Raw genomic sequence first — 23,613 nt, 5'->3', positions numbered from 1 at the left:
AATATATCTGTAAATATAGCGTAAGAAAGCTAGCACGCGGCACATGCCCCACTGCTGTGCCTCTCCAGGGCCCCTCCAGGGCCTGTTTTGGTTTTGTCTCGTTCTTTTTTGTTATTCCAATCTGTGATAGAACTTCGATCAAAACCAGACTGCATCACCTGTTCCTCACCTCAAATCAATTTCACCGTCAGAAGACCCAGACACAGCCAATCATCTGACTTCAGGGAGATTTTTTTTTCCCCTCCCGTCCCTGAACCGTTTCCATCGTCGGCAGGGCCAGGCGACCTTTCTCGTGTTAACTGGTCAAACAAATGGAGTCCTTGTGGGAGGCTGGCCATTGGAGTTCTCAGCGACTGCTTTTCCCCTGTGAATTATAGTTGTACAGGCAGAGAGGTATTGTATTGAGTGATCCCTGAAAAAACTGTTCGTTTTTCTACCCCCCCAACACATACTTTGTCAAGCTTCACTGTTCCCCATCATATTTCTCATCCGGTTCTGAGGCCTTTTGGAGAAGTGGTGGGCTTAGTAGTTTTGTTATCGGTTAGCTACAACTTGGCTCCTGTGTTGCAGCTATCCTGTGTTGCACCAGGAAATGTGATCTTAAAAACTGGTTGCAGTAAGGGTGCGCATTTATACCCCTCACCCCCCCCCCACCCTGCAATTATCTTTCAGCAGACCGTAATGGTTTCCTTGGTGAAAAAGGTCTTGATTGCAGCGGGAACACTCCAATTACTATCAGCAATTAAAGCTTCTGCAGAGCTGCCGCGTTGTCGAAGGTTATAATTGAGAAAAAACAAAACAATTACACACACCTTCACCCCCCGACTTAAGCCTGTTCCCCTCTAATTAAACCTGTTGATTTTGGTAAATGGTAAGTAAACCTCTGGGGGAAGCTCGGAGCCCAGTGCGTGTTATGTTCCGGCGGCTGTAATCTTCCCGGCCGCAGAAATGTTCCTGGCGGCGGGGGGCGGCGGGGTCCCCACGGCTTCTGACCCGTGTCGGTGGATTAATGGGCGCTACGTCGCGGCGAACACGAGCAGTCGATGAGCAGCGAGCGGGGGGTCTGATGGCGGGGAGAAGACGCGGAGGAAGCCTGGAGCGGAATCGTGTTCAGTTTCCTTCTGCGGGGACGAAACGCATCAGTTACGGGCTCAGTCCCCCGGTTTATAGAAAAGCTTTGCAGACAGTTTTGGGGCAGAATGATACAGCCATTTTAATTATTCCCGTTTTTATCTTCGGGATAATCAGCAGCATCCTTCCTTTAACTCACCGCACCGATTTGTCCGATCGATTTTGCTGTGGTTCTCATGCAGTTCTCTTTGGATATTATCAGCAGTTCAGAATACGTACATTTGTTTCCCATTGTCTGAGGTCGGTGAGCTTTGAATTGTAAATGGAAAGCAGTGACGTAAATTTTTAATTAGCAGAATAGCAGAAATGCAAAACAAAATTCTCAAATGCAACTTCCCAGAAGCAGCATTTTAGTTATCCCAAACCACCCAGATGATAAGAGCTGATGTTTATTTGTGATGAAGTGAAGCGAGACTTCACCGAGGCTGTGCGATACCCGTCGGGCTGGACGGTGCACCTCCAAGTGGCTCCAGAACATTCTTCCGGCAGAAGGTCTCGTTTAGCCTTTGCGGACTTCCTTTGAAATTCAGTGCTGTTATCTCGTGCCAACTGGAAGTAGCCCTGTGATCACCCTCCATGATGTTTTCTCTACGCCCTCTTTTTCTGGAGTCTCCCCTCCCTTTGTGGTTAAATGGATTTCCTCCGGTTTGGCCTGACAGTAGTGGCACGCTGTTACTCCTGAAGGCAAGGCCTGCTGTGAGCATAATGGACTGAAGGTTCGTGCAAACTGCGTGTTCCTCACTTCTGCCAGGGATCACCGGTCACTTATAATCGCGCATGTGTAAAACAGAATGATTTATTGAGCTTCACCTGAATAACGTTATTTATTTTATAGTTACTTGTTACAAGCATCTACAAATCACACGTGAAGGGTACTTATTTTGTGCCGTACTTCGAAAGACCACATGAACTGTCACATTGAAAAATGATTTCTTCTGTCATAGATCTGCATTCTACTGCAGTGTTTTAGTATATATGAGCTGGGCATTATACTCCCCAATGCATATTTAAATAGCAATGAATATTTCCCTTAGTAGTGTTGCAATATAATGATTGATAATATTGTCCACAGTGTGAGATGTGGCAATGTTTAAACTTGTTTCACATTCCTGCTTTTTCTTAAAGGTAGTGTGGACTTGCCCTGATAGGAACACCATTATCTTCTAAAGAGCTGGTGGAATTGACCTTAAAGCAATTTTGTGAAGAAATAATGGAAACAAAATGAAACCTTTATCGGACGTAAATTCAGTGATTTATATTAAGATAACCTTGCTCTAAAATTCTTTCCTGGTTAACTATCACATGAATAGCACTTTTCACAGTGGCAAAAATAGACAAAGAAAAACACAGGCACATTCACACTAAAAGTGAAAGACCTGCAGGACATCAAATGTCGTTCCTATAAATAAGCAGCTGTTGTTAGGGACTTGGTGTAGTAAGTAGCATGCTATATAACTGGATATTATGTGTAGTTAGTATTGCTTTGTTATTTCAGGGAGTAACTTTAAACTGACACTGTGTTGAATGTATGACATACAATAGATGCCTTTCAAAACCTCTTTTCCACCAGTGGAACCTTTTACAGAACTGTTTGGCAAGTTGCAGAACTCACAAATTAAAGCTACTCTTTCTTGGGCGATGAGACGGTCCAAAGGGAATGGCACCGAGAGTGGCCAAGAGAGGCAAGAGCCAAGAGACTAGACAATGGGATTGTCCTAGTTCTTATACTGTAAAAGTTGTATTACTTCTGGCGTTACAGTATTGGTTGGATGTCACGCCGGGGCAGTGCTGTAAACATTGCAGAAGAATCCTGGGATCTGTGGTCCCTACATGAACCAGGTTAAATTTTGGTTCCCTGGGCATGGTTCCTATCCCCATTTTTTGTCCCAGCCTTGTAGTCACTGGTAGTACTTTTCTAATGTCTGAACTTCTGTAATGGAACTTGCAGTCCTAAAAATTGCTGGTCAAAAGCAATATTTGCCAATTGGCAATTTAAATACCGGGAACAAACTGAAAAACATTTAGCAACAGCAGGAGGGCAAGTGAGTTTCAGAACGGTAAAAGTAAAGGTGCAAGCTCTGCTCAGTATCTGGCCAGAGGACAATGTTCAGAGGAAATTTAGTAGGCGTCTTTACAAAAAGGTGTACCCAATGATTTATTTGCATTTAGCTGAACTCGGCATGGACCACTCAGGTAAACTGTGCCAGGAAGAAAACAAAAGAAGCAGAAGACAACAATACATTACATTACATTACATTATTGGCATTTGGCAGACGCTCTTATCCAGAGCGACGTACAACAAAGTGCATACCTATAACCAGGGGTAAGTGCACAATAACTGGGGTGGCTCAAATAGACGGAGCTGTAAATGGTTTTGACGAAATCCATCTACCTGTAGTTCTTGGCCACCGATTGTCCTACTTTTGAGGATCTTCGCGGTTCTTGAGGTGTGGTGGGAAAGCACACGAAAATGTGATCCCCCAACCGTTTGGTCCCCTTTGTGGATATGTTCCGCCCATTTTTAGTTCCTGCGGTACAACCGAGTGGAAAAGGGCTATAGAAGCATTGAACTAAAGCAGTTATTTTGATGTTGACCAGGGCCTTGAGCATTTCTATCTTCATTCAGGGTTTGTACTGTAGATCCACAGTTCTAAACATTAGCCTCATACCGATAGTCCTTTACATTTACATTTACATTTTAGTAATTTAATCCAAAGCGACTTACAAGTGCATAGGTTCTACCATAAGTCAGAGCATCACATCCAGAAACTAGCAAAATACACAGGAAATGGGGGGGGGGGTTCGACAAGGATAGGGATATCAGAAAGGAGGGGCAGGGGAAATCAGGAGGGAGGACTAAGGTAGAGTTTGAAAAGGTGGGTTTTGAGTCTGCGTCGAAATAGGGGGAGGGATTCTGCTGTTCTGACAGTGGTAGGCAAGTCATTCCACCACTGAGGAACCAGAACGGAAAACAGGCGTGAACGTGCAGCCCGACCGCCAGGTGCACGTAGAGAGGGAACCGTAAGGCGACCAGAGCTGGCAGACCGGAGTGGTCTAGCTGGGGAGTAGGGAGTGATCAGGGATTGTATGTAAGGTGGGGCAGTCCCCTTAGCAGCCTGAAATGCCAACACTAGGGCCTTGAAACGGATGCGTGCGGCAATAGGAAGCCAGTGGAGGCCAATGAGAAGCGGGGTGACATGAGCCGACCTGGGCTGACTGGTGATCAGGCGGGCTGCAGCATTCTGGACCAGCTGGAGGGGCTTGATGGCACATGCTGGGAGACCGGCTAGGAGGGAGTTGCAGTAATCCAGGCGGGAAATGACGAGCGCCTGGACTAGGAGCTGGGTGGCTTTCTCAGTCAGGAGATGACGGATACGGCGTATATTATACAGAAAGAACCTGCAGGTTCTGGCAGTGGAGGATACTTGTGGAGCCAGGGTGAGGCAGTTATCAAGAGTCACCCCAAGATTCTTTGCCGTACGGGAGGAGGAAACTACAAAGTCCTCAACAGTCAATGAGAGGTCGATTGACGGAGAAGACTTAGCAGGGATGTAGAGAAGCTCAGTTTTGGCAAGGTTGAGCTTCAGGTGATGGGAAGTCATCCACGCAGAGATATCAGCCAAGCAGGCAGAGATCCGTGTGGTGATTTGGGTGTCGGGGGGGAAGGAAATGAAGAGTTGGGTGTCATCAGCGTAGGAATGATAAGAAAAGCCGTGGGAGACATGGTGTATAGCGAGAAGAGGAGAGGCCCAAGAACCGAGCCCTGCGGGACTCCAGTTCGTAGGGGGTGAGGGTCGGAGACTGCGCCCCTCCAAGTCACCTGGTAGGAGCGACCAGAGAGATAGTAGGAAAACCAAGCGAGTGCAGAACCTGTGACACCCATCCCAGACAGCGATGAGAGCAGAATCTCATGGTTGACTGTATCGAAGGCGGCTGACAGGTCGAGGAAGATGAGGACAGAGGAGAGGGATTTTGCTTTAGCAGAGTGGAGTGCCTCAGTGACCGCGAGCAGGGAGGTTTCAGTGGAGTGGCCACTCTTGAAGCCAGACTGGTTGGGGTCATGGAGATTGTTCTGGAGAAGATAAGTGGACAGTTGGGAGCAGACCGCCCGTTCCAGAGTTTTAGCGACCTTTACAGCTATGAATTATTTGAAAGGATATGTTTTAGCAGAAGCAACTAAAATATACTATGAACCCAATCCTATAGCGGTGTTAAATGTTTTGCCACTTGGAGTGATCAGAATTGGAGACCCTTGACTAAACCATTTCATACTGAAGTTGTAGAATGCTCATTACTTCCCAGTGTTCTTGTTTGATCTATACCCTTGTGCCCCCCTTCCTACACCACCAGTGAACGAGCACTTTTACCCTTCTCTAATACACAGTACCTGCAGGCTACCGACTCTTAACACTTCAGAACCTTGGTTCTTCTCAAGCATCTGTTGTTGTGTGGTTTTTTATTTTTTACTCGCTGGTATGGGAGTTTTAAGTCAGCCAGAGGTCCGCGGAGCTGCATGTCGCTGACTGTGAAAACAGATTGCATTGCGGGTTAAAAGCGGATTAGAGTTAATTAAAGGGATGTACCTACCTGTCAGACCCTTGGATCTGCACGCTATTTACATGCTAATGCGCCGGCACCACCAGAGAAGACGAGGAGGGTGACAGCTCCCATGTATTATAATAATAGAGACCCGCGCTGTATAATAAGATGAGCAATTTGAAAATGTATCAAACCCAACATACACAGTGTTTCTCTATAATGCCTCTCTTTTCCATCTGTGATAAAGCGCGGGGAATTTCGAGCTTACAGTCGGTTATTAGAAAACCTTGTACGATATGACAGCATAAGCAGTTTACACGTGTAGCCGAAATTGAAAATTTGCGGCAGTGCTCTGCATATTTGAAGTTGTTGACGAGATTTAGTTTTTTTGCGCTGTGCGAGAGAGGCGAAGCCCGCTTTGAATGTTTGGAAGACTTTTTAGTTTGTTGAATGCTCATATGTTTCAGTAGGAGCTAGGACTGCCATTTACCAGTCCTAGTTCTTCTGTATTCAAGGACCAACAAGCTGTCGCCTGCAGGATGGTTAATTCCGCAGTATTTATTTAACAGATGCTTGAAGGTAGCTTTTGGTGAACATGCTAACTGCTTTGTAGAAAAATGAGTAGACTGTTGCTTCATTTTATGAGTATTGACCCCAGCTCGTGCATATAGATATTTTTGTTGCCTGATGTCTGATTTTCGTTTCTATCATTTAAGGCCAGAGCCAAAGGAAAATGTCTGTCGCTATTGTTCTGCTCTGTTTGGTTAATGATGTCCTGTTTATTTCGCATTTTATTTCACAGCTATCAAAATTAATAAACCATTCAATACTTCTAAATGACAAGATGACCACTGTCTCTGACCCAGTAAGAAAGATCCTCTGTCACACTGAATGACAAATTAAATCGACTGTTGGTTTGTTCAAATTGCTGCTTCTCTGGTGTAAGAAGGTATATTTGTCAGTCAGTAGATGTTTTCTTTTCCAGTCATAATTCCTGTTATTGTGGCTTGTGGAACCACCTGTCTTTTTGACTGCTTGTGTATTTTTGCATATCTGTGCTATGCCAGAGATGGAGCTACATTACAGAGGTGCTCAGGCAGTTTAGACAGCCTCTTCAAATACAGCCACATTCAACAACATGATTTGTAGCTACTTTAAGAAGCCTAGAGGTACTAGCTAATGTAGGCTTCTACCGTATTATAGATATTACAGATCTTTTTTGATATACAGTAGTATTACAGTTTTTTGTTTGATACAGTATTACACATTTTTGCATCTGTGTTCATGCTCCGCCATTTGTTGTTGTTGTGTGAGTGAAAGTGTAAAGGAATGTTCATGAATTTGCCTCAACTCAGTCATAATATACTGCATTGCTTATTTTGATGCTACCTGGCTAGAAGTAAAATTAACTTAACTAAAGCAACAGTGGTACAAGACAATGTCACAGGTTGCAGTAGCATTGACTAGTAGACGATTTCTATCAATTTGCACAATTCACTTTCGATTTGATTTCATTACAAACCCGTATACGTTATTGTTTCCACTGGGGAAGTAAAGTTTGTTAGAGAGCTTCACTTAGATTTGATCTTGACCTGTACCGTTTTCTGTTGTAACGTTCCCTATTCTGGGTGGTGGGTAGTGGGGGACTACCTGTTTTAAGGGGGGAAAAAACTGGCAAGTCACAGATTTGTACAGCACCTTTTCTGACGACGTGATTATAAAAAGAAATAAAATAAAAAATGTTTATTATGATTAAAAATAATTTTCACACATATGCCTGAAGAGCAATAGAAAATAGAAAATGTCTAACTGTCAAAGATAAACGTTTTAAGTCTTTAAGAGGACCATTAGCCTTCATTTCCTTTTTCAAACGGTCTGTTTTTGTCTTGAACGATACGCCGACAACATTCCTTTTGCAACAAATTACCCAATTAACATGAAAGCACCAAATTATGTACATATTTATTACCTACTGTATATGTAGCATATAGCCGCACAGACAGATCGTCAGAGTCTACTCATTTTGAAGACTACTGATTTCATTCTCAGTCATGGATGGAGTGATGGAGATCCAACCGGCTTGAGGAGAAAAAGTAGATTGCTGTCTATCCTGGACCTCAAGCAGCCTGATGCCCGGGTCCAGTCCCAGTCCGGCCTCCCCGCCGGTGCTAATGACGTGCCGTCATTCACTCTGGAGCGCGGGGAGGGGCGCTGAAACAAAGGGAGGCTAATTGAGTCATTCTGTTTGGCAAATGGAATATGCAAATGCGCGCTTTAACGGCCACCGGAGGGACGGAGGGACGGACAGACTTGTCAAAGAAATGAGTCGTTCTACTAGATTGATTCCGCTTCCTGTGGGAATTCTTCGCCGATGGCGCCATAACGAAAGCAATGATCCACCCCGCGTCTGGAAAACGAGCTCATAATTAAAAAAGAAAACGAGGACACGGGTTAACCCAGCGGACAAACGGTCGTGACGACACGCATTCGTGTGCGTGTTGTTTCCAGGGGTTAAAATGGCAGGTGAACGATCGATGACATGAATACGACGGCCCCTCTGTGGATGTAAGCAGTGAGTGATGGTGTTTGATTGATGGTGTTTTTTTTGTTATGCGGGGGTGACATCAGTGACACTGACATGGCTAAATTTGATTGAAGAACAATGCTTGCTTTTATATGGCGATCTGACCCTGCCGTAGGCTATCAGTGTAGTTGATGATCCTGGAGTTTGTTATCCTTGTTTGACAAGCCCGCTAGTTCACTGGATGTACATTCTGCCTATGCTGAATTTTTTCCTTTTACAGAAAGGTGAATGATAATTCCATGTGAAACCAACCTCAGAATTTATCCACAGCTGTTTTTTTTTTGGAATTGAGAAAAATGTACTGTTGCAAAAGGATGAATTAATGTGGACATCTTGGGGACTCTTGAAATGTTAAGTTCTGCAGATTTCAGAGATCTGCCCCAATAGATCAGCTGTGTTGAAGCTGACATTTTCATTCAGGTGCCCAGTTGCAAACGTCCTACTTGAACCCGCACTAAACAGACCTAGCCGACACCATCCTCTGAAACTTCTTGCCCGGGTGGGAAAGTCCGTGAATGTGTCTCCACCCATCGGGCATGACCGGTCATGGTTGCCCCATGGACGCATCACGAAATAGCGCGTTGCCGGCGTCGTCGAACACGATATCCTGCAGCTGAAGCCCCGTGACGGCACTCCTACACTAGTCTGTTTAGCAATGGAAACTGTGAAGAAAATCTAGTTGTAGTTTTCTTTCCTTTAAAACAATTTTCCTTAAAGGGCAATAGCACTTTACAATGATTAGTGTGGCTTTTAGACACCTGAGTCTTCCTTTTTTCATTTGAGGTTCATATTGTTGTGGTCTTGGTTATTTCCAACCTGTTAGTGATTCTGCCATATTTATTTTGTCCTGTTATTTTTCTGAGGAGAGGGGGAGTGTTTATATTTGCCACTGCCACTGGGAAATAATGCTGCCCTGGCTTTTTAAGTTGGGATTGCACTTTTAATCAAACCAGAAAAGTTTTGAAAATAATAGGCTTCAGACTTTGTGATTGCATGTCTGCTAACAGCATGTTTTTGTTATGTGGTTTTGAATAGCCCCTTTGTGACCGGTGCCTTAAGAGATAGCATGTACTTTTGGATTGGGCTAAATAACAAAAGGCAGAGAAAAGGCTAAAATGTGCTAATGGCATTAATGAAAGCTCGTTATCCATCTGGGTTGGGTACTTAGCCGGTTTCACGGAGGCTAGACATTCCTTTTCATTGGGCTTTTATGCCCGTCACTTAGTGCTCAGTCTGTAGCGTTACAACATAAAGCTTTTGTGCACAGACCACAGCAGTAAAAAGACTTCAGGTGTTCCTAATGGGTCATTAAAACACATCCCAGTGTAGCAGGGAATGAAAGCAGCAGTTTGTGCCAAACGGATTGAGGCCTGTGGTTAACAGCCGCTGAGTTGGACCTCTTCTGGAATGGTGTTAAATTGAAATATTCCGTTGGATTTTTGAGACAGTCGCGTGGCAAGACTTTGTTCTCACGTTGGTTTTACATTTCAGTAAGACGCATTATTCCAAGTCCTTTGTCCGCGTTGTGTTATTGCAGCGCGGTTTAATTGGTCAAATAAAACAAACAGAAGACTGTAGTCAGCAGCCTTTTGGGTAGCATGCCCACCCGGTGGGGAATTAGTGCATAGTGGAAGAAAAACGCAGGGTTGCTTCAGGGTCCTCTCTTCGTTATTGTCTGTTTTTTAGCCTTCAGCACATACGCCTTCATTTGTTCCGTCAGAATGCTTACATAACAGGAAGTTAAGAATGAAAGAACGAAAAGGTCTTGTTTTTTCAGACAAATAGTCAGGCTTAGTCCACTCGACATCAATTATAAGAAGTGTAACATCAGGGAGAAACTGCTTTCTTTGCAGTCGGACATGATGGGAGAACTTGCTGAAACTAATGTTGACTGTCCGGTCTCTCAAATGGTTCTTAAGGTTCAAAAGTCAGATTGAATTTGCTCACCTAAATTTGCCCAGCCAGTTGTCTTTTAAAAGTCAAGGAAAAAAAAAAGAAATTTAATTCAGTGGAACGCTTAATTATATTCAGTTTAAAAAAAATTCACCTCTGCCGGATCCATTTTTCATTACATATGAGATTTTTAGCTGTTCGTATATATCTCATATCTATAATTTCAGATATGTTAATCCGTCTCTGGCAGGTACATGGACTTGAGGACGATGAGTTCAAACAGATTGATTAAAAATTGATTTCCTGATTTGTGCAGTGGTTAAGAATGAAGTCTCGGAAAATTGTTCCCATGGATCATTAGACTTCAATCAGTAACCGATTCTTATCTTTTATTTCTGTTTTACCAAGATAATGGTCCTGAAGGCGATATCGATCGCCTCATTTCAAAATGCAAAGGTTAGACCTTTTTGGCTTAATTCACCCTAATATGAGATATTTACAACCAGTCACCAATACTGAGGCTCTTAATTGTTGTTTTAATTGTCTTCAAGTTGGTCAAATGAAATGGAAAGTTTATTCCCCTTGTACTGTATTCATTCATGCACCTACAATGCTCAATAGACATCATATTTTCTCTGGGAAAGTGTGTCTCATGCAGTTATGGTATGGAGTATAATGCCATAACTACTCCGTGTTCTTTCTTGGATAACAATAGTTGTTTATAGCCATAAGCCATTTTTATCTTTATCATGAAAGATCCTCTTTTATTCATTATCATGAACTTGAAGCATCACAAAGCCATTCATCTGAATCATCGCTTGCTTTGACATATTCTTGTGTGTCTGACAGATCTTTGAGCCGAGTAAGATTTATCATGAATAACATTCTCACTTGTCATTCAGTTTATGAATTGGTTTAAAGCTAGTGGCCAAGGGCAGTATCCTTTGCTCTAAATGATGTTGAATTGAGCTGTAGTACATACTGTATAGCTATAGTTAAGCATGTAGTGCTTATGGCGGGGGTTTCAAACTTCAGTCCTGGAGGGCTGCAGTGTCTGCTGGTTTTTGCGGTGTTTTGAGCATGAGTGATGAATTTAATAGGCTCAAATTGTTCTCAATACCAAATGTCTGCTGATTGAAAGGAAGCCACAAATACCTACAGACACTGTGGCCCTCCAGGACGACACCCCTGGAATATACTGCATTACTATGTGCTATACGTTTCAGCTATGTACCAAATACCTTTATCAGCATTTATGTTGAAATGTGGTCAGAAATTGTACTGCAAGTACAGCGTTTTTGACTAAATTCATGATGGTCCCTGAATAGAATTTGAAACTCTCTCCTATAATTGTAATTGAGCAATTGTTTCACATCTGTACATGACTTTCAAAAATCACCAGCGACAATATTGTGGCAATTTAGCTTCTGTGGATAAAGTTGGTTATTACGGAAGGCAAGGCGGACGTGAGGAAGGAAAATGCTCGTAGCAAATGGCGTTTCTTCTGAAGCTCAGTCTCTGGGACTGTGTGTAGGCTTCTTGTGGATGCGTTTAGTGCTTTACATTGCAATCACGGCAGCCTTTTTTGCTGCATTTACCCAAGACAAAGTGTATCCATTATTTTATTTTCTCCTCTACCTCATTTCCCTGTGCCGCTGTGCTGCGTGGATTTCATATTACTGGGCCGGAGAGCGAGAGGAATTATGGGTTATTATAGTTTCAGTCTGTTGAACACAAAGTTGTGGAGAAATCTGTCTTTTTTGTTTGTTTTGGTTTGAATGATTGTTGTTTCTCCAAAGACGTGCAGTGTGGAGCCTTATACCTGAACCTTCGGTCATTCTGCAGTGGTGATGAGGAGCAACATGAAGTGAAGTACCGGGGTAAAGCACTGCGTTCTCTTCCCCAGGAACGGGACGGGATGAGGGCCATCCTCGAGTCTTACGACAACGAACTGGCCGCCAGCGAGTACTCCCCCCAGCTGACCCGCCGTGTGAGGGAGGCCGAAGACATGCTGCAGAAGGCCCAGGCTCACAGCTCTGAGATGGAGGTAAGACCAGTCCTCCCCTCTCCCACACCAACACACACACACACACACACACACACACACACACACACACACACACACACACACACACACACACACACGCGCGCGCGCACATGCATACACACACACACACACACGCATACACACGCGTACACACACACGCATATACACACACAACCACACACCCATACACACGCGCACACGTACACACACACGCGCGCACACACACACACACACACGCACACACACACGCATACACACACGTACACACACACACACTCATATACACACACACCCACACACCCATAGACACGTGCACACGTACACACACGCGTACACACACCCACGCATACACACGCGTAAGCACACCCACGCATACACATGCATTCGCACACCCACGCATACACACGCGAATACACACACACACACACGTATATATACACCCATACACACGCGCACACACACGTATACACACACACACACACACACACACACACGCATACACACGCGTATACACACCCACGCATACACACACACACACTCGCGTACACACACACACACACGAACATACACACGCGCACACACACACACACACACACGCACACACACAGTGTTCATTAGCCTGGCTGTTCAGGCACTCGGACACGGTGACAGGTGCGGTCACCTTGCCGGATGGTGAACAGATAAACAAAATGGCAGGCTAGTGGCCCGTGGCTGCTTTATTTCTCCTTTGACTAGGGTGTGACAAAATGACAAGAAAATGAGGGCCAAACAAGACAAATATAGCAATATCCTGGCTTAGAAATCTGCTCCGAGAGTTAGGACAAATCTGAACATGTGGACAGTTACCAGAAGAATATTCCGGACATATAAATATATCTGTTGAAGGAAATTGGCAACAGCTGGGCAAATTGCGAATCACACTCAGCGGACCTGAAGGTCTTCCAGCCTTTTGGAGACAGCAGGGCAATCTGAGAGAGGAGGCTACAGAGGAGGTGCAGTGCTCACTGACTACAAAGTCACAAGCTGTCTGGCATACCGAGACTATGCTGACTACATTTCACATTACACTTCCACGTCTCTGCCCAGGTAATGAGTCTCCCGCGTAGCCTGGTCTCACTCAGCCTACTTATGGGATACCTCAACAAAAGATCTATTGTTTGGCTTTGACCTAGCCATGGGCACGGAGTTACTGTATGGGAGAGAGATACACAGGAACCAAGGGTGAAGCTTGGAGGAGTGGGAGACTGGGAGAAGGCACAGTGTTTGTGCGCCACTTTACCAATGGGTGCTGAATTTCTTTTGAAAGGAAGTCTCCCTCATCAGTTCTGATGTCACAGGACTGTTGGTTAGTCTTCCTCAGAGTTTTCTCAATACCAAGAACGGGAGACCACACTTCTAAGAAGACAAGGGCAGAGAACGCAGTTATATGCATTTTATATGCGATGCTGTGCGGTTATGCTTACAGAGTGTCAGCATATGAAACACCATTTCCTGTAGGTTTATTCCATGTCAAATAAACCCTACTCCTGACACTATGCCTTCCATTTCCTTCAAAGTTGGAACATAGTGTACAGCATATGTCAGCTTCTCAGGTGCACTCTTCTCTGCCTTCTTTTCTAAACTGATTTTGAACCAAGTCCCTCATGCATGTCTCACTTCTCATATACAGTATGTATCCTTCATTACACTGTGGAATGTAACGCTGTGTAATCAAAACGTGACTAAGTTACACTTTTGATACTTCATTGATGGAATAGGATACCTACAGTCTTTCGGTTTCTAATAAAAGGTATGTTAAAGGCCTGCAGGGCTTCAGAGCTCTCTCTTGCTGAATTGGGACATTTGTTGCTGAATTGCGATCTCCTGAGGTCATGCAAGTTCCCATTGAGGTGGGTGAGGTGTTGACAATGGGAATTCTCATCTGTAAAAACGTGTATTTTTGTAACAGTGTCTGTGTAATTTGAAAGTAGTTCTGAAAGTAGAATTATAAAAATGTGGCAAAGAATGTAAAATATGCATATGACACTTTGTATATAATAATTGCAGCATAACTGATCGCACCTTCGGGATTATTTAACGCCTGGAGAAAGCAGGAGTAGGTCCATTCACGCACACTGACATGGCAGCAGTTATCGGTGTTAGGGGCAGAAATCACCTGCTTTTTCTGGTATGGCTGCAAGAATAAAGGGTTCTCTGTACTAATGACCATTTCTGTATGAGGAAATTATGATTATGAAGTATCTTTTCCCATCAGCGTCTTATTAAAGGAACACAAGCCGTGATTCCAGCTGTTATATTGCCAATTGTATATTCAGAGGCACTGACTTTGGTCCTGAGGGAAATAGTGTTTTGGGTCCTCAGTACATCAAACACCCACTGCATTAACCTTGTCAGAAATGAACTCTCATGGCTTTTTAGTTTTAATGTGTATGAAGACATTATCTTGTAATTTGACCGAATGAATGTTAGCCTATTGGACCTCTCGTTCCTCATTGAAAAACTATTTTTTACTCTTAAATGTTAAATTGTGTTCTCCTTTTATAATCAAAGCTTTCATTAGATGTAGTATTATATCCATGCTTCAAAAGAATTGGCTGTTGCTTTCATCCATGTTCAGTTAATACACTTGGTCAGGTAGAGCAATTCAAGAATCTCTTTCTAAAAACACTGACATTGTCTCCGCAATGCCGGTACCTTGTCTGCTTGGCTTGCTTTGAATTTTCCCTGCTCCTCGGTACAAAAAGAGAAATGAAGTCCCTTTCCACCTGGCTGTGATATTGCATCTGCTCTTTGGGTCAGGGGCCATATATCTAGCGTGTACTGTATACGTAGGATATACACTCAGTGAGCACTTTATTAGGTATTTATTAGACTTAAGTCTTCTGCTGCTGTAGCCTATCCACTTAGAGGTTTGACGCGTTGTGTGTTCAGAGATGCTCTTCTGCATACCACTGTTGTAATGCGTGGTTATTTGCATCACTGTCACCTTCCGGTCAGCTTCAACCATTCTGGCCCTTCTCCTCTGACCTCTCTCATTCGCAACACATTTCTGTCTGCAGAACTGCGGCTCACTGGATGTTTTTAGTTTTTCGCTCCATTCTCTGCAAAATCTAGAGACTGTTATGCATGAAAATCCCAGGAGAACAGCAGTTTCTGAGATACTCAAACCACCCTGTCTGGCACCGAGAGTCACATAGATCACATTTGAAAAAAAACAAAAAAACATGCATGCTTTTATGCATTTAATTGCTGCCAAATGATTGGCTGATTTAAATATTTGCATTAGCTATCTGGTGAACAGGTCTACCTAACAAAGTGCTCAGTGAGTGTATGTTCTGAAACACAAGAAGCCTTCTCAAGGCTGCTGGTATCCCCCTAGCGTTGAGAAGGGTTTGATGAATGCAGGAGGAATGTTCATGACCGCTGCGGGTCAGCTGCCGAAGTTGTTGATGTATTGTCAGATCTTTGCCTAAAGGCAGAGGGGTCGCATCGATCAATTCTGCCAACCCAAGAGGCCCTTTCGCAGCACAGAAAGCATCCTGATTTCAAAGCAGGCTGCGGACAGAGTCAGTCAGCAGCATCCTCGGATCACATCCCAATCCTACTCATGAGGGATGCATTAGTAACACCCTCTCGAAAATGTATTCGAGTGCAATGCAGCCTATTGCACGAGGCTGCCAAATGCATAGAGAGGGTGTAAAGCAGAATACTGTAGTATCACCTTTGACTCAGCCTCTATGCACTCCACAGCTGTAAGTACCGTACATATCCTTTCAGCAGAAAAAGAAATGCATTATCTGTATGGACATATATTGAAATGGAAATATGCAATGGAGCCCTTCAGCGAAAATATTTCATTCAGTTTTCGGCGGAGAGCTGAACGTATGCTCCAGGGTAGTCTGTGCTCATCGCCCTTTGCTGCTCCCTTGTCAGGCTTACATATTGACAATTTTACCAATTCTGTCTGCAATGAATTTCAAATGCACTGACAGTGAAGCACCTTATAGAAAGTGTTGACCGCCTTGGATTTTGCAGCATTGACGGAGTTCATCCTGAAAATAATAATAATAATAATACATTTTATTTATAGAGCGCTTTTCAAGGTACTCAAAGATGCTTTACATAAGTGTTACAATGATTAAAATACAATGAAATGGTACAACAAAAAAATAAAATGACAATCAAAGAATAAACAAAGACATAAAATCAGGCATTAAAAGCAGCTTTAAAAAGGTTTTTAGGGATTTTTATGGATTTTTTAAATGGAAAGAGAGGAAGAGTCAGGGATGGATTTGGGGAGAGTTCCAGAGGGTGGGGGTTGCGATGGAGAAGGCCCTGTCTCCCCAAGTCTGGTGCTTGGTCCTGAGTGGGAGAGACAGCAGGTTGCCATCAGATGAATAGAGGTTGCGGGAGGGAGTGTGGTGGTGGAGAAGGTCGGTGAGGTAGGGGGGAGCCTGGCTAGGGAGAGCATTGTAGGTGATGAGTAAGAGTTTGAATTGAATTTGTTGTCTAACCGGAAGCCAGTGGAGGGATTGAAGGACAGGAGTGATGTGGTCACAGGACCGGGAGTGGGTGAGCAGTCGGGCAGCAGAGTTCTGAATGAACTGAAGTTTATTGAGAATTTTGGAGGATTTGCCATAGAGGATGCTGTTGCAATAATCAATGCGGGATGTGATGATGGCATGGATCAGGGATAATCAATGCGGGATGTGATGATGGCATGGATCAGGGATAATCAATGCGGGATGTGATGATGGCATGGATCAGGGATAATCAATGCGGGATGTGATGATGGCATGGATCAGGGATAATCAATGCGGGATGTGATGAGGGCATGGATCAGGGTTTCAGCAGCAGAGAAGGAGAGGAATGGGCGGAGGCAGGCAATGTTTTTGAGGTGAAAAAGCAGTTTTCGCTGTGTGATTTACGTGTTTGTGAAAAGAGTTATTGTCAAAAATTCCTCCAAGGTTATGGATATGAGGAGAGGGGAGCACTGACACTGTTGATGGTGAGGGAAAGGTTGTGAGTGGTTTTGATGACAGCTTTAGAACCGATAATGATAATTTCCAAGTTTTCACAGTTCAGTGACTTGCATCTAAGATATTATTTCGGTCCGGCAGTTGGTCAGGGTGGAGTGAGTGACAGGGGAGATGGATTTGGTGGAGATGTACAGCTGGACGTCATCGGCATAGCAGTGGAAACGGAGATTGTGACGATGGATGATATCCCCGAGGGGGAGCATGTAGTATGAAGAGGAGGGGACCAAGCACTGAGCCTTGGGGGACACCGTGTGAGAGGGGAACAGTGGCAGAGTTGCAGTTGTTTATGCTGATGTATTGTTGTCTGTCCGAGAGATAGGATTTAAGCCAGAAAAGGGCAGTGCCAGTGCCAGTTAAAGTCTATTTTGGGCCCCCCCCAAATGTGATGTCTAAACTTTTCAGGGTGCCTCTACGTCACATAGTTGTCAATCAAGATATCGACGCCTGCACATTTGTTCGATAACATTTAACAGCTCATTTTCAAAGTCAGAAATCTAACTGTTGTGGAATAATACTGCACGGGACATTAATGGCACCTGATTGGTTAGATAATAATTTATGCCAGTTAGATGGACACACCCACTCTACCCACCCCAGAATGCATTTTTCTAGATTGTGTAGAAGGCGGAACCAGGCAGAAATGGTGAGTGAAATGACTCTTAAATTGTAATTACGTTTTCATCTGATTCGAAATGCATACTGTGCTTCTCTATATGCACTTGCTAAGTAACTTCCAGGTTAGTAATTGTTACTAATTGGCTGTGTTATGTAGGCTGTATAGACTAACAGTTGTCTCCATGAGTTTAAGTAAATTCTTGAATAAACCTTGCAGTCACACTTCCCATAAGCATTTGTAAGTTAATGCATTTGAAAATGTCCTGCTGTGAAATTTCACTAATGGTCATACTTTTTGAGGCAGCTGTCATGCTGTCAAAATCTCAAACAATGAGATTCGTACTTTGTGAAAATGAGCCTTAAATTGTTTGCATCGTACCGATGCAAATGCCCCTGTCACTTTAGAAAACATTTGAAAAGCCCTTTCTCCAAGTGTGGCTCTAGGGCATTGTAACGCATTTACATTTCAAACAGTACTGCAAGTATATTAAAATAACTCCGTATATTCTAGTTATATGCATATGTATTTATTGCAAAGCCATAAATCTCACACAGATTATGCTTTTGTTTTATAACCTTACATGAGAAAAATATGTTAAACTGAAATACGGTGTATAACTTTGGCTTGTGACAGAAATAAACATCCTCTGTCTAATGAAAGCTTGTTAAATCCTTGTGCTAATCTTCTTAGGCGTGTAGAAAGTGGGAGACAACATGCGCAGTTTACTATAGATGAACGTGTCTTTATGTCTGCTTGTCTCAGAAATGACATAAGTATGTGGGTAAACCGCTCTTCACTGCTCTTTATAGTAATTTTTATATTTAAAACGTAAATTATTTAATTATATTTGTCTAATTCCCCCCCCCCCCCCCCCCCAATTTTTTTTGAGATCTTTGCACCATAATGTAAATAAGCAGAAAGTCTTACTCTGCATCTACTCTCAGTAAGTACTTTAGGTATTTATTAGACTTTTATTTTTATTTTTTACTTCTACTCCTGTAGCCTATCCACTTAGTTATGATGCGTTGTTTGTTCAGAGATGCTCGTCTGCTGCCACACGATTGTGTGATTAGATAATCGTATGGAATAAGTAGGTGTAATGAATTTATGTTCCTAATAAAGTGCTCGGTGAGTGTATATTAGCTGTTAGTTGTTAACCCATCCCATGTTCCTCGCGCAGGAGCGCTGTGGTGTCGATAGGTCTGCAGCCGATGAGACTGAAGGTACTGTACAGGTGCTTCTTTATATTCAGCGAAAAAGAAGTGGCACTTTGAAGATGAGGTACTTCTACCACTCATGGTGACAAGGAGTAAAATTGGACCCAATGGCCCGTATCTGCTGAGGTGCTTACCCCCACAGCCATCCCGATCTCCAGGCCCACTTCAAACACACCGCTTCTTCTTTCATCTTGTTTACTTCTATCTCTTAGCTCCCGAAGAAGGACACTTCATGTGAAAAGTACAGTAAATGAGGCATGTGAATGAACGTTTCTGTGCAACCCCAAACCTGAAGCTGAAAGCAGACCTCCAGGCTGAGGAATGCTACAGCAGCAATACCGATAAACTACGACCTCGTATCGCTTATGACGTTTGCAGAATTTAGGAGGCAAATTAATGGTTTTATTTGAACGTGGGAGTTCCGTTCAAACCACAAACACAATCAACAAAAGAATAATTACTACTAAATACGCTGAGCGTCATATTTCCACAATTTCCTCCAACCAGCACCTTTGGCGGTGAATTAAAATATCAACAGCAAGTAATTTATAGTCACCAACCTCTTTCCCCACCAAACCCAACCAATTTGCAAATGCACCCTCCCTGGGCAAAGCTTTTTCATTATTAAATGAGAGATCCAGATAAAAGCCACTCGACACTTCACTCCATAGATATTAAAATACACATTTTTCGTTGGTGTTTTCTTGTGCAGCAAGTATCGTGGCCTCTACAGACATACTGTGCAGCTTACCTGTAAGGATAGCATTCGTTCCAGTTGACCTTATTGTTACAAGTGATGTATTGTAAATACGAGAGTGCGGACCCATTGCTTGAATAAGCAGATTTGGGCAAATAAAACCAATATTCTGGTGTGTTTTAATAACATAATGCCAACGAACCCAGGGTGAGTAGGACCCCTATTGTTTCTGCTAGTATACTTCTCTCCTTTTTGACTTCTTCTATTACAACAATTTCAGGAACGTAGACCGGAAAGCAGACGGCTTCCCTGCACCCCCCCCCCCACCCCCCATATTCAAAAGAGTCTTTAAAAAAATGGATATGTATATATTTTTAAACACAAGGAATAATGAAGAATTTCATTGCACAAATAGATGCATTCGGTGGAGACATACGTTTTTAAATGTTGGATCTGGAATAAACAATCATGGAAGTGTAGATTTTCTTCACTACATACAAGTTATTCTTACCTGCAGTATGCTTGCAAACGGCTTTCACTATGTTACTAAAAGCGGAAAGGAAGTGCAGGTGAGAGAATGTTTGGAGCCATAGCGACCCATTCTCCAGTCTTTGAGTGCTGATACAATGATACCATGTGGAGCGAGGTGCCATTTTGAAAAGCCGATATGTATTGAAGTACCGTCATGACACAGGGTCAAGTGGGCACACAGTGCCCCTGTGTCCTTGCTCTTTCAGCTTTGTAAAGTCTTACTTCTTAAAAAGTAGGCTTTTCTATAGAAGGCTAGATGTACTCTGTCACCACTTTATTAGGTAGACCTGTACACCAGCTTGTGTACCAATACAAATATCAGCCAATCATGTGGCAGCAACTAAATTACATTACATTATATTACAAGGCATTTAGCAGACGCTCTTATCTAGAGTGACGTAAAACAAAGTGAAATTCATAAAAGCTTGCAGAACAAGGTCAAGGGGTTCAGTTGTGATCTCAGTGACTTTGACCGTGAAATGTTTATTGGTGCCAGACAGGGTGGTTTGATCTCAGAAACTGCTGATCTCAGGGAATTTTCACACGCAACAGTCTCTGCAGAGAATGGTGCGAAAAACAAAAAACATCCAGGGAGCAGCAGTTCTTCGGGCAAAAAAAAAGTATCGTTAATGAGAGGGGTCAGATGAGAAGGGCCAGACTAGTCGAAGCTGACAGGAAGGTGACAGTAAAGCAAATTTCAACAGTGGTGGGCAGAAGAGCATCTCTGAACACACGCTTCAAACCTCTAAATGGATAGGCTACAGCAGTTGAAGACCAAAAAAATAAGTCTAATAAATACCTAATAAAATCCTCAGTGGGTATATATTTGTTATATTGGTACATTTTCCCACGTGAAACAAATGTTTTCAATGGCATCAGCTCATAAAGACCGAACGAGGGTCACACTGTGGGTTTCCAATGGAATGGAAGTTCATCCACCCATAATTCCTGTCCTGGTGAAGGTTTCACTGCACAGGGACCATTGCTCTTGAGCTCAGTTTTATGGAAGAACATTAAAGTAGGCCCCCAAGTGCAGAATGGCATTGACTTCCCTGTATAAACGTGAGCCAAGAAAACCCGACTCCAATTTCGAAAGGTGTGATTGGCAAAACCGAAATAACAGCTATTGCTGAAATGTGTTTTAGCACCTCAGGTTTACTAGCAACAAACGTCTTCATACATCTTTGCTTTTCCTCTTTTCACCACTGATAACATTGTAGCATGCCATCTGATGTGCTAAATGACTTGCCGTCTGTAAAAATCTGCATTGCCAAAGTGTGTTTTTTAAATTTATTTGTTTTATTCTGTGTTTATGCTGTATACATGTAGTAGGCTCCAGAATTATTGGCACTTTTAATAAAATTGGAGAAAAAAATGCTATAATAAACAACATGGATAATTATCTATATTTTCTGTTCAAACATATGGGAGAACGATATACTTTTATTTAAAAACATCTGCTGTTGATTAACTTTTTTGATTTAGTCATTTTTCTGAAAACCACAGGTGCCAAAATTGCCACCCCTAACGATTATTGTAAATTATATCAAAGTGGAATTGCCGATGCCATTTTACGTAATTTAGTTAATGTCAGTCTAAAGGAACTATATTGTGTCATTCCATAACTTGCTGTTCAAATAGAGTGTACAATTAGGTAACAGGCATGCAAAATCCCAAAATGCAAGGAACGGTGAAGTCACAAGTCGGGTAATGTGTAAAAATGGTTAAACATACCACTTAGCACTATAAGGGCAATAATACAAAGGCATATGGAATGGTTGCAAACTAGCCAGGAAGAGGACGCAAGTGCATATTATCCCCACGGACGGTAAGGAAGATGGTGAGTTTTGCAGAATTGCAGAGATTGGTTGTGTCTTGGGGTCTAAAAAGAAAATGGCACTGCCATACCAACAAACTCTTTGGAAGGGTGGCATGAAGACGGCCCTTTTTGAGCACAATAAACAAATCAAGCATCTGGAGTTTGCCAAACCTTATTGGAGTTATGACTGGAAGAGTGTGCTATGGTCAGATTATAAATTAAAAGTTTTGGGCAGAAAAATGGAGTGCATATGAGGAGAAGCACCTTACCAACTGTCAAATATGGAAATGTTTTGCTGCCAGTGGTCCAGGGTGGCTCAATGGCACAATGAATTCAACAAAGTACCAGAAAATCTGCTTGCCTCTGCCTGGAAGCTGAGACTTGGTCATAGGTAGATTGTCCATTCCAGCAAGACAATGACACAAAACATACATGAAGATCCACCAGAAATGGTCCAACAGCCATGTTCTGTAATGGCCATCTCAATCTCCAGATTTAAATTCCATGAAGAACCTGTGGTCTGAACTAAAGAGGGGGGTGTCCCAAGGATATCAACGATTCTGAAAAGTTCTGCATGTAGGAATGGTCAGAAATCCTTCCAAATGGGTTCTCTAACCTTATCACTAATCATATATGGCTGTCATCTTTGCCAGTGGTATTAAACCAGTAATTGTGGAACCTGTTTTTTGGGGAAATCTTTTTTTTTTTTTTTTTAATGTAGGACTTTATTCCATTGAATTATTAATAAAGCACACTGCTTTACACATTGTCAGTAACTGTATTATTATTTTTTGTGCATATAAGGGTGCCAATAATTCTAGAGCCCACTTTGTATAGTCCCTGCAAGTGCCATTATTTCCAACTGCAGTGTTTGTAGCCTATTCTAAAGATTAATAAAATCATAACCGCGCAAATGTATACCACACTAATTCTAATAATTCAAATATTATTTTACAATGTGCTCTGTAGATTTCCTCGCTTTTTAGCTGTTGAATGAGTGTATTGTAATACACATTGCTTTTTGTTTTTTTAGAGCACTGATCATGTATGCAGTCATTTCTTCACCTCCAGCTTTAAAGCACTGATGTTATAAATTTGACTTTTTTTGGAACAACAGTAGTATGTTTATCTTAACCTTCTTGATTTGCAGTGTGCAAAATTCTCCATATTTTATTTTCCTGTGTGCATCGGTTTTCTCATTACTTGCTTCGTCATTAAGTGTTTCCTGAATGCGTCAGGAATTTCAGAGGAGAGCGTAAATTGCTTTAATTGTGAACGCACCCTTGTTACAATGAATGACAGTTATTTGGCTTCACAGTAAGAATTGTTGTGTTTCCTCATTGTCTTTCTTGTCTTTGTATCAGTACAGTAAGTACTGGTCCCATGCCCCATTTGCTTAAAATGGTCTCCGGTTGTTCCCACAGCTTCTGTAAGTTGAGCTGAAGGCTGGGTCAACTCCAGACCTCAATCTTCTCATTCGATATAGCAGTAGCAAGTAAC

At 42.7% G+C, this 23,613-nt stretch overlaps 1 protein-coding gene across 3 annotated transcripts in view; it reads left to right on the top strand.

The window, feature by feature from the left end:
* The window catches only part of mad1l1 (mitotic arrest deficient 1 like 1), a 238,460-nt gene that overhangs the window by 55,438 nt on the left and 159,409 nt on the right, over nucleotides 1-23,613 (top strand). For all 3 annotated transcript variants that reach the window (XM_061231225.1, XM_061231226.1, XM_061231224.1), the window contains one exon: nucleotides 12,054-12,194. In XM_061231225.1, the coding sequence (XP_061087209.1) occupies nucleotides 12,054-12,194 (141 nt within the window). The remainder of the gene's footprint in view (nucleotides 1-12,053; nucleotides 12,195-23,613) is intronic.

The sequence above is a fragment of the Conger conger genome, chromosome 2 (genome assembly GCF_963514075.1).
Source record: "Conger conger chromosome 2, fConCon1.1, whole genome shotgun sequence".
NCBI lineage: Eukaryota > Metazoa > Chordata > Actinopteri > Anguilliformes > Congridae > Conger > Conger conger.
The sequence above is the reverse complement of the archived record's forward strand: the minus strand, read 5'-3'. Positions and strand labels throughout refer to the sequence as shown.